Here is a 12,483-nt window from a genome sequence, read left to right as displayed (position 1 = left end):
AACCTGCATCCTCATGGATCTTAGTTGGGTTTAACTGCTGAGTGGTGAAGGGAACTCTTTTTTTTTTTTTTTGCCTTTAAGCCTGTTTAAGTTAATTAATTTTCAGAAGTTGAACCAACCAAATTCTTTTCATGCATTGTTGGATTTGATTTGCAATTATTTCGTTGAGTATTTTTGCCTCTATGGTCATGAGAGATATAGGTCTATACTTCACTTGTAATGTATTTTTCTGATTTTTGTATTAGGGCAATGCTGGTCTCATAGGGTAAGTTAGAAAGTATTTCCTCTTCTTCCATTCCCTGAATGACATTGTAAAGAATTGGCATAATTTCTTCCTTAAATGTTTGGTAAAATTCACCAATGAACCCATATGGCTTGGTGCCTTCTGTTTTGGAACACTATTAACCTTTGATTTAATTTCTTTAATTTATATTAGAACTGTTTAGACATATTCTGTATTTTTAAAAAATATGCCTATTTCTTCTTGTGTGAGTTTGGGTGGGCTATGTCATTCAATAAAATTGTCCATATCAATATCCAGGTTATCAAATTTGTGGGTATGAAGTTGTTTAGCATTCCTCTATTATCCTTTTAATTATAGGGAGTCTTTGTTGATATCCTCTATTTGGCTGGCAATTTGTGTCTTCTCTCCCTTTTTTTTTTTTTTTCCTAGCCTAGCTAGAGTTTTATCAGTTTTTCAAATTTTTTTCAAAGGACCAGCTTTGGGTTTCATTGATTTTATTGTTTTTGTTTTTTAATTTCATTGATTTCTGTTCTAATTTTTATTTTTTCTTTTCCTCTGCTTGCTTTCAATTATATTAACTTTTCTTTTTCTAATTTTGTCAGGTAGAATTTTAGATGATTGATTTTTACATATGTTTTTCTCTTCTAAGATTTGCATTCAGTGCCATAAATTTTCTTCTAAGCACTGCTTTCTCTGGCTTGGTGCTTAGAAAAAAATTCTCCAAATTTCAATAAGGTGTATTTTCATTTTTATGTAATTAAAATGTTTTAAAATTTCTCTTGATGTTTCTTTTTTGACCCATGCATTATTTGAAATATGTTGTTAAGTATCCAAGTATTTGGGGTTTTACCAGTTATCTTTCTGTTATTGATTTCTAGTTTAATTTCATTGTGGTCCGAGGCCAGACATTGTATGATTTCTATTCTTTTAAATTTGTTAAGGGGTTTTTATGATCCCAAATGTGGTTTATCTTGGTGAATTTTCCATGAGAACTTGAAAAAAATCTGTATTTTGCTGTTGTGGGGTGAAGCAGTCCACAGATGTCAGTTACATCCAGTTGATTGATGCTATTGTTGAGATTGACTATATCATTACTGATTTTCTGCCTGGAATGGCTCAGTCCATTTCTGATAGAGGGATGCTGAAGACTCCTACTGTAATAGTGGGTTATTGTATTTCTCCTTGCAGTTCTAAGTTTTGCCTTCTGTAGTTTGACAGTTTTTAGACATATACGCATTAAAGATTGGTATGTTTTCTTGGAGAATTGACCCCTTTATCATTATGAAATACCCTTTATTCCTAATAACTTTACTTTCTTTGAAGTCTGCTTTTCCTGAAATTAATATAGCTATATCTGCTTTCTTTCACTTAATGTTCACACGGCATATTTTTTTATCTGTTTATTTTTAATCTCTGTGTTTTTATATTTAAAGTGGGTTTTAGAGTTCCCATCATGACGCAATGGAAGCAAATCCAATTAGGAACCATGAGGTTGTGGGTTCAATCCCTGGTCTTGCTCAGTGGGTTAAAGATCCAGTGTTGCTGTGGCTCTGGTGTAGGCCAGCAGCAACAGCTCTGATTGGAGCCCTAGCCTGGGAACCTCCATATGCCATGGGCGTGGCCCTAAGAAAAAAGACAAAAAATTTAAAAAATTAAAAAAATAAAGTGGGTTTCTTCTAGACAACATATACTTGATCTTACTTTTCGTCCATTCTGACAATATGGCTTGATTTGTGCATTTAAAGCATTGACATTTTAAATGATTAATGATATATTTGGATTAATATCTACCACATTTGTTACTGTTTTCTGTTGGTTGCCCTTGTCCTTTGTACCTATTTTTGTTGTGTATTTTTTTTCTGCCTTTTGTGGTTTTAATTGAACATTTTGAATAATTCAGTTTCCACTCCTTTCTTAGCATATCAGTTATATATATTTTAAACTTTTCTTTAGATTGATCTGGAGTTTATAATATACATTTAAAACTAATCCAAGTCTACTTTCAAATAACACTACATTACTTCACAGGTAGTGTTAGTATCTTATAATCACAAAATAATCTAATTCTTCCCTCTTGTTTCTTGTATTATTGCTGTCATTCATTTCCCTTAAATACATAATTTAATTATATACATAATTACATATTAAATATACAAATAAATACATTGTTACTATTGTTTTGAACAAACTGTTATCTGGTAGGTAAATTAAGGCTAAAACAAATGAAATTTTATTTTACCTTCACTTATTCCTTATTCAGTGTTCTTCCTTTCTTTTTGTAGATCCAGTTTTTGACCTATATTCATTATCTTTTCTTAAAGAATTTCTTTTACTATATTTTGAAGGCAGGTCTATTAGCAAAAAATTCCCTCAAATTTTTTTTTTTTTGTGTATGTGGAAACATCTTTATTTATTCTTTATTTTAAAGTTATTTTTAACAAGGTATAGAATTCTAAATTGATGTTTTTTTTGTTTTGTTTTGTTTTTTGCTCTCATCACTTTATTTTTATTTATTGTTTTTTAGGGACACATCTGCAGCATAGGGGAGTTCCCTGGCTAGGGGTTAAATTGAGCTACCACTGCCGGCCTGTGCCATAGCCAGAGTAACACAGGATTCTTAACCCAGTGAGCGAGACCAGGGATGGAACCCACATCCTCATGGGTACTAGTTGGGTTCACTACTGCTGAACCACAATGGAAACTTCCTCAGCACTTTAAATATTTCACTCCACTTGTTTCTTTTTCTGAGGAGACATCAGATGTAATTCTTATCTTTATTCTTTTTTAGGTAAGGTAGGTGTATTTTTCCTCTGGCTGCTTCCAGGATCTTTTCTTTATCTTTGGTTTTCCGTAGTTTGAATATGATATGCCCAGGCATAGTTTTTTGACATTTATCCTTCTTGGCATTATGTGAGCTTCCTGGATCTGTGGTTTGGTGTTTGACACTAATTTGGGGAAGTTCTCAGCTATTATTGTTTCAAGTGTTTCTTCTATTTCTTTCTTTTCCTTCTGGTAGTCTCACTATGTGGATATTACATCATGTTTTCGTTGTTCCACTGTTCTTGGATATTGTATTTTTTTTTCTGTTCTCTTTGCGTTTTTTAAATATATTTTTTATTACTCAATGAATTCTTTGCTTTTTAATATCTGAGGTTTCTACTAATTTATCCTCGAACTCGGAGATGATTTCCTGAGCCATATCCAGTCTCTAAATAAGCTCATCAAAAGCATGTTTCATTTTTGTTACAGTATTTTTGATCTCTAGCATTTCTTTTTGGTTCTTTCTAAGGATTTCTGTCTTTCTGTTTATGCTACCCATCTGTTCTTACAAGCTATTTTACCCTTTAGAGCCCTAAGCATACTAATCATAGTTTTTTTTTTTTTTTTTTTTTTTTTTTGGTCTTTTTGTCATTTCTAGGGCCACTCCTGTGGCATATGGAAGTTCCCAGGCTAGGGGTCTAATTGGAGCTGTTGCTGCCTGCCTGCGCCAGAGCCACAGCAACATGGGATCCGAGCTGAGTCTGCAACCTACACCGCAGCTCACCGCAATGCTGGATCCTTAACCCACTGAGCAAGGCTAGGGATTGAACCCACAACCTCATGGTTACTGGCCGGATTTGTTAACCACTGAGCCACGACGGTAACTCCTAATCATAGTTGTTTTAAATTCCAGATCCGATCATTCTGACATCCCTGCCATGTCTGTGTCTGATGCTTGCTTTGTTTCTTAAAACTGAGTTTTTTGCCTTTTAGCATGTTTTGTAATTTTTCCTTGATAGTGGACGTGCTGTGCTGGTAAAAGAGACTGCTGTAAATAGGCCTTTAGAGATGTGGTGGCCAGGTGTGGGGGAGGGGAAACATTCTCTAGCCCTGTGATTAGGTCTCATCTTCTAGTGAATCTGCGCCTCTGGACTGTGAACTTCACATTTGCTTCTCAGTTGTTTTCCAACTCTAGGTGAAATGGGAAGGCTGGAACCACACAGAGTTTGTTATTTCCCTTCCCCAGGTCAATTAGGCTCTGGTTAAACAGTTTCTCCTGAGTGCAGACCTTGTTAAGAAGAACAGAAATGTCAGAGTCGTCTGACATTTTTTGAAGATATTCTCTACCCTCCAACCCTGCCAGAGCACGTGGGGATTTTTCTGTAATATTTACAGGGAGAATCTGGACCTCAAAGTGAACTCATAAATTGGTGGGGGCTCCCCTATGACCAGCTCCCCAGAATATTTAATTCTCAGACGTGTCCACATTGAGCCTCCAGCAATCCATCAGTTACAGTTCTGGTTTCCCTCTTTTGGTTCTGTTTCCTGTGGAGTTCTCAGTTCATGAGGTTCTGCTCTGGTAGGTTGTGATGTTTTCTATTGGCTTGTCGTTGCTCCAATTTGGGGTGACCTGTGACCTCATTTCTCATACTGATCTAAGAAGAGCTGTTGATATTTCAGTTTTACTAGCTTTTCACTCATTCCTAGGATGGAGCCACAACTTCCAAGCATGAGCACCAGGACCTGCAAGTCCACTGCAGTCTCGACTATCTTTTAAAGTAGTTTTTTTCTTAGCTGTTTTTTTAAGAATGAGAGAGGTAACGAGGTTTTAGAGTCAGAGTTCCCAATGCTTTACGTTGAGCAAATAGTTTAATTTTTCTGTCTTTTGCCCTTTTTTTTTTTTTTTTTTTTTTTTTTTTGGGCCACACCTGCGGCATATGGAGGTTCCTAGGCTAGGGGTCAAATCGGAGCTGTTGCCGCTGGTCTATGCCAGAGCCACAGCAACGCCAGATCTGAGCCGCATCTGTGACCTACACCACAGCCTACAGCAATGCCTGATCCTTAACCCACTGAGCAAAGCCAGGGATCCAACCCACAACCTAATGGTTCCTAGTTGGATTCGCCTCTGCTGTGCCACGATGGGAACTCCAAATAGTTTAATTTTTCTAAGCAATAGTTTCTTTATCTATAAAATAAGAATTATAATACCTCCAATGTAGATTTTCTATGGAGGACAAAAGAGTACTGTGTATAAAGATACGTAGAACAAAGCGGGGTAAAAACTAAATAAATATTAGCAGAAAAAGCAGAAGTGATACTTTTCTGACTTTATATCCCTATTCCTGTGGGTGCTTGGTGAGTCGGGGAGTGTGTCAAATGCCTGTGGCCTCTCCCCTCATTCACGGTGCCTAAGCCTTGCTGATCTCCTTGCTAGTCCTTGAACATACCAAGGACCCTCTGTCTCAGGGCCTTTGCATTGCTGTTTTCTTTGCTTGGGACTTCTTCACCCAGGTATTTGCATGGCTCCTTCCATCACCACAGTTGTATATTTCTTCAAATAATTCCTCATGGAAGCTTTTCCAGAGCCCCCCATCTCTGCACCCACACCTGATGATCTCTGCCTCCTTCTCAGTTATATTCTTCTCCATAACACTTAGCACCACTAACCATCCAGTGTGTGTGTGTGCTTTTTTTCCCCTCTGTTCATTGCATCCCTCCCCTGCTTCCTCCACTAAACATAAGGGCAGGAATTTTTCACTGTTGTATCCCCAGTGCCTAGATTCTGTACCTTGCGTATTGTAGGTGTTCAATAAACTTAAAGAATGAATTTGAAAGATCAGATTATAAATTAACCTGTGAAGAGGTGATGTCTGCTAAATAAGATTTATACACCTTAAAATATTTGAGGTGTTTGCACTAGTCCTCTGAGCTATTGCCATTCTCCTTACCTCTTTACTTACCAGGACATAACTTCTAGAGATTTGATGCAAAATAGGAATAAAGGAGGTAACCTGCTTTATGTGATGGGACTGTAGACAGCACGGACTTAAAAAAATCAAATTGTAAACAGCAGTTAAATCAAATGTCCTGATCCCTTGGTAGCCAGTAAAATACACGGCTGTAATTTTTGATTCTTTTTGCTTAGACCTAGGACTTGAGATGCATATAAAGGAGAACAGAAGTGATTATTGTTGTTGGAGTAGCAAGAAGAAAATTCGGGGACGTGTCGTGGATAGAGCCTCACATCTCTTAGAATTGTCTGATTGGCTGTGACAGCTTCAGATGAGAGAGACAAAAAGACCCATATATTCCTAAACAGTTATTAACTCAGGTACATAAGGCAGAGTGTGCCTCCATCAGAACAATTTGCTCATGAGGTCCATTTGCGCTACAGTGTAGCTTATTAAAGCCGTGCCATTTCTGCTCTGCAGATGCTAGAGACTTGTCCGCCACTGTTGAGGTCTCATCAGATAAGAAGCAGTCAGGAGTAAACTGAAACCTTAAAGGGATTTGGTATCATCAAAATGTGGCCTATAAATATGATGCCAATACTTATTCCTGGGCTTCATCACCGATAAAAACAGCTTGCTAAAAATACAGTCCTCACTGTAGTCAAACCACTTCATCTGCCAAGTGATGCTAAATGCCCTCTTCTCTCACTAGACTTTGAATGTCATTTCATCTGCCTTGTTACTCTTATATTCTGATATTGTCATAGTTAGAGTAGATTCTGGTTAATACCTGGTGTGTGTTTGGGACAGAGTCAGTCCTTGTATTTCAACACATTGTTTTCCCGAAGACTGTGCCTTCAGGCAGATTGCCATAAAATGAAACCTGACTGGCTGTACACTGTTGTCATTATTGATTCAGATTTCATGAGAATTTGTGAAATGAGCAGAGAAAGGTGCTGAAAAGTGATGAATAGTATGTTGTGGGCTCAGCCAGGTAAGTCAGAGAAGGGAGAGTGTAAGGCAGCAAAAAGCAAATGTTACTAATTCCTGGTTGAATGTCTACATTAGATAAAAGTGGTGAGTGGATGATGAGATGCTTTGTAATGTGACTGGCTCCAGTCTTGAACAAGTAAGCAAGTCTTTCTTGGAGCATGGTTTATTTTATTTTTCTTTTTTTTTTTCTATCACTGAATACCCATCTTTCAGTACTGAAACTCCTAGTATATGATAGATACATAGTAAATGCATTTTTTTTTTTATTTGCTTTTCAGGGCCGTACACACAGCGCATGGAGAATCCATCCCAGGCTAGGGTTTGAATTGGAGCTACAGCTGCTGGCCACAGCCACAGCAATGTAGGATCTGAGCCATCTGCAACCCACGCCACAGCTCACAGCAACACCAGATCCTTAACCCACTAAGCGAGGCCAGGGATCAAACATGCAACCTCATGGTTCCTTGTCAGATTCATTTCTGCTGCGCCACGATGGGAACTCCAGTAAATGCTTTTTGAACAGCAGTCATAAAATCCTCTAACCTTTTCTTCAAAGACCACTGTCAGCGTTTTCACTCGTGCTTAGAATATTATGTTTTCATGACTTTGTCTTTAACAAATATAATCCAGATTCTTATGCAATTAAGTGAGAAAATCTGAAGTGTGATATAATTTTAAATTTCAATGTACATCTAAAAAACCTGGCTTCTAAAATCTGTCTGTGTTCACTCTCATAGTTGGAAGAAAGCAAGACACTAAATGTTTTTTTTTGTTTCGTTTTGTTTTTGTTTTTTAGGGCCACACCTGCAGCATATGGAAATTCCCAGGCTAGGGGATCTAATCAGAGCTATAGCCTACACCACAGCCACAGCAATGCAGGATCTAAGCCATGTTTACAAGCTACACCACAGCCCAGATCCTTAACCCACTGAGCAAGGCTAGGGATCGAACCCACATCCTCATGGAACCTAGTCAGGTTCGTTAACTGCTGAGCCACGAAGGGAACTCCTAAATGTTTTTCTTAAATTGATTTCAATATGAAAAATGATATGAGACCCAATAAGAGGTCAGATGATGAAGCTTGAATAGTAACACTAGCTAACTTTTATGACTTATTTATTGTATGCCATGAACTATGCTAAGTATTTTATAAATATGTTCTTACTTAAACCCTTAGACGTGGTTTGAGGTAGTTACTATTGTTCTCTCTGGTTTATAGGTGAAGAAACTGAAGCTTAGAGAGGTTAAGTAGTGAGTCCCAGGTCAGACACAGTTCCATATTCAAACTCAGGCATCACAGCCTAGACCCACTGTTTAATCACCATGCCTAATGCACAAGCCAAAGCAAACAGAAACACAGTCAGTTACATGAAATGATAATTAAAGTGCTAGGTCACATTTTCTAGAGATCCAGGACACCTGTCCTAGAAACTACACTGTAGTTTAATAACGGTAATTAAACATTGAAGCTACTTTTGATTTCTCTGGGAGAAAACATGTAACATAGTACAGTTTTACATCATTTAAGACTTTGTCTAAGAGTTGTAAGATCAGGGGGGAAAAAGGGCTGTGAGAGCTCCTGTGTTCATGATCAGTTCTTTGCAGAGGCATATGTATTGCTGAACTGTGGCCCTTTTAGTCAATCCTTCCTCTTTATCTCCAGAACTATTGTTTTAGGTGAGCATCTCTACCTGGACTATTGCAGCAGGTCTTCAATAAATGGTCTTCCCACATTCTGTCTATTTTCCACACTGCTACCTTCACAAATCCACCACCACCAACAAAAAATGCTCTATCACTTTCCTCCTTATTAAGAACAAAGAGATTCTTCTTAATTTTGTCTCATCCATGGCACTGATCACCAATGAAAGCTATGAACCCTTTCCCAGTAAAACAAACAAAAACAAACAACCCCACCTTCTATTGCCAGCTTGCTTCCTCACTTGATATTCCACCATTTATTGTATCATCTGTACTCCTGTACTGGCTCTACGACACTTACTGCTGTTTCTCATGCTTGGAATAGCCTCCAAGTTCTCTTGTCGAATCCCCCTTTTTGTTTTGTTTTGTTTTGTTTTTAGGGCACATTTGCAAAATAATGCAGGTTCCTCGGCTAGGGGTCGAACTGGAGCAGCAGCTGCCAGCCTACACCACAGCTCGTGGCAATGCCAGATCCTTAAACCACTGAACAATGCCAGGGATGGAACCTGCATCCCTGTGGATTCTAGTCGGTTTCGTAACCCACTGAGCCACAATAGGAGCTCCTTCAAATCACTCTTAATTATTTGGGGTATGATGCTGAAATAGAGGAAGGCCTTAGGATGTATCTGTAAGAGAAGGCTTAGGTTTCAAACCTTGTTGTATAAGCTTGGGAATGGCACTTAGCTGATTAGAATCTTAATTTCGTCATTGGTAGAATGAGAGTGATAAGATAATTTTACCGAGTTTTTATACTTAAGATCAGATGAGATAGCGAGTATAAAGGGCCTGGCACTCAATAAATACATGTTCCTATCTTCAATCCCTGGTTGATCCTCCTCACTGTTTATCTTCATCCCCTGCTCCAGTGAATGGATTTGGGGGTTTACTCTCCGTGCCCCCAGATCACTCATGGGGTGATACCTCTAAACTTGTAGGATTGTTAGGCATTTATCTCTTTCTTGTTTGTTTCTCTCTCTAGCCCAGTAGTACTTGATCCAAGCTGCATACTTAAATAATCTGGGGAACTCTTTAAAAAATACTACTGCTTCTTTCAGTTAAGTCTGAGTCTCTGGTCTGGTATACAGTTGTGGTTTTTAAAGTGATTCTAGTGTCTAAGCCTAGACCATAGCCCTTGAGAGGGAGGATTTGTCAGTGAAATGCCGATGCCCTCATGCAGCTGGTTCCCGGTGGATGTCTGTGAGTGCCCATAGAGTGAGTGAATGAATGAATGAATGAATGAAATGACAGCCAGCTATCCAGGCCTTCTGAACATACAGTTCATAAACTTTAACCCACTTATTTACAAAAATGTGACACTCAACCTTAAGATATTCTTAATAAATATATATGTATATATATTTAAATTATATTCTTTTTTTTTTTTTTGGTCTTTTTAGGGCCATGCTTATGACATGTGGAAGTTCCCAGGCTAGGGGATGAATCAGAGCTGCAGCTGCTGGCATATGCCACAACTCATGGCAATGCTAGATCCAGGGATTGAACACATGTCCTTATGGATACTACTTCAGTTCATTACCACTGAGCCACAATGCAATTTCCAAACTTATATTTATACATCAGTAATCAGTACCTAAACAGATAAATATATGCTTTATGTTTTCTTAAAATCTAGATATTGCTTCAGGCAACTTCCTATCTACATATTTTTATATTTTTTGTTCTTTTCTTTCATTTGGGGGGTTCTAAAGTTATATTGGCGTGGTAGTTTTAACCAATAAATCTTTTAAAGGGTGCCTAAATACCTAGAGCTGAAATTAGTCTACTTGCCACTATTCAATTTCTTACCATGGAACTATTGTATATAATTCTATCCTTTCATGCATTTTTTGTTGCCTTTCTCTTGGAATGTATATGCAGATTTATATTTAGCCTTCCTGTGTTCTTTGTTTTTAGTGACCCCTCAGTATTTGTGTTTAGCTGTAAAAGTATAAACAGGACCTTGGGGGAAAAAGGACCAAAGGGACTAATGGCATCAGATACAATAGCTCTAGCAGTTTGCTGAAATGAACTTTTTCCCATCATGGCTGGTAGTGCTTTTCTTTCTGAATGCTAAATGGATGCTGATATATAATAAAATGTTTATTTTCATCTAGTAAATAGCATCATGACTGATAAAAATCAGCTTTCTCATCTAAATGTGAAAGATTTATAAGTTTATTTTCAGTAGGATTCGATTTCAGGATGGCCTCTAGACACTAAGCTGAACAGTGCAAGAAGATTCCTATCTTTTCTGATAAAGAGAATCGTGACTTCATTACCTCAGTTCTGGCCTGGAAATTGAAATGTTATCGGCTTAACAAAAAGAAAGCAAATACATTAAAAAATGTCTCTAACTGTTGGGGCAATCTCAGCAGGGGAGAGGCACAGGCTGGATATTTTTATTGAAATAAAATTGGTGGATGCTTGGACTATATTTAATTTCTCTAAAATGTTATTTTCTCATAGGTAATCAGCTCTGATGCGGGGTCGACTGTTTCCTTCTGGATGATAGACACCGGGCAGAAAATCAAACAGTTTACAAGTTGCCATGGCAACGCAGAAATCTGCACGATGGCCCTTGATGCAAATGAGACACGGCTTTTGACTGGCAGCACAGATGGGACGGTAAAGGTGCGAACACAGTGACGCTTTCCTATCCAGATATGAGAAGGCTAGAATATTGTGTGAGGAGACACAGCTTTGGCTATATTTGTGCTGGTATTTTTGGCCTTGCAAGAAGAGAGATGAGAAAAGATAAGAAGAGCTAACTAACCCAAACCATCTAATAACAAAGCTGTTAGGAAAATAAACCTCTGTGGAGAAATGAATAAATGATTTTTTTTCAGAATAAATTATTTAGAATCAAAACACAGTTTGGCTTACTTGTTTCAGAAAGCCTTTTCCAGTGTTCTGGAGAGAGGACCACTTTGGGGAATAAGAGATCTGAATAATCTTCATGCTCTTCAGTTTTCTTTTTTTCTTCCTGGTTTATAAAAAGAGAAATCAGGGCAATTAAGTAAACTTGTAAAATGGCATAGATGCAGACTTTTCCAAAAATGAATATTTTAAAATCTACCTATTTCATAATTTGCATTTTCTATGACGTGAGATAGGGAAGAGGGAGAGTAGAAAGGACAGTTGTAATCTTATTTAGTGTCCATCCTAAACTAACACTATTTTTATGCTTCCAGTTTTCTTATTTTGTACTAATTATTAATTTCTTCTGGGAGGAAAGTGCTGTTTAACTTTGCAAAAATGACCAAATTTTTATGCAAAACTAGATACTTAAAATCTGAAATCATGCCCACCAGTGACTCTTCTCTGCTCCCCTAGCCTCTGAGAGTCCCGAGAGTGTTGGATTGGAGATGACTTGTGACAGTTTGAGGCAACAGAAGGCAGTTTCCCAAATAAACTTTGAATGGGTCTCAAATTTCTGTCATAACCAGGGTCAGAAGGCTGTTGACTAGAGTTACTTCCAAGATAGGGTGCATGATGCTTTCAGGTAGGCTGCAGGGGAGGTAGTGGAAAGTGGATATGTAGGTAAGACATCATGGAAGTTGGGAGCAAGTATTCAGGGGGCTAGCAATTGTCAGTGTGAGGCATGTTGCAGTGAGAATCTCTGGAAATCAGCAGAACTTGCCCTCTTGGAAGGTTAATGGCATGAGTTATGGACTGGAAACATGAGTTGAAGTAAAGTAATCCAGTTCACAGAAGAACTGATAAAATGTGTGAAGGTAGTGAGATAATCCCAACCCCAGTAGTTAAGGTGGAATAAAACAGAAATAATTGGAACTAGAGTGTTAGACAGTTGCTTAGGCAAAAGAGCAAGTGAGT

General features: G+C 37.9%; 1 protein-coding gene across 9 annotated transcripts in view; it reads left to right on the top strand.

Moving 5' to 3' along the window:
* The window catches only part of WDR49 (WD repeat domain 49), a 149,383-nt gene that overhangs the window by 76,536 nt on the left and 60,364 nt on the right, over positions 1 to 12,483 (top strand). For all 9 annotated transcript variants that reach the window (XR_014824265.1, XR_014824263.1, XM_021069761.2 and 6 more), the window contains one exon: positions 11,116 to 11,280. Coding sequence is in view for 7 of the 9 variants with exons in the window: in XM_021069761.2 (XP_020925420.2) it covers positions 11,116 to 11,280 (165 nt within the window). In the remaining 2 variants the exon portion in view is untranslated. The remainder of the gene's footprint in view (positions 1 to 11,115; positions 11,281 to 12,483) is intronic.

This window comes from Sus scrofa, chromosome 13, assembly GCF_054392235.1.
Source record: "Sus scrofa isolate SSC_HxYL_T2T_F1_AM1 chromosome 13, Sscrofa_HxYL_maternal_Yorkshire_Landrace_v2.0, whole genome shotgun sequence".
Taxonomy (NCBI): domain Eukaryota; kingdom Metazoa; phylum Chordata; class Mammalia; order Artiodactyla; family Suidae; genus Sus; species Sus scrofa.
This window is presented reverse-complemented; position numbering and strand designations above follow the sequence as displayed.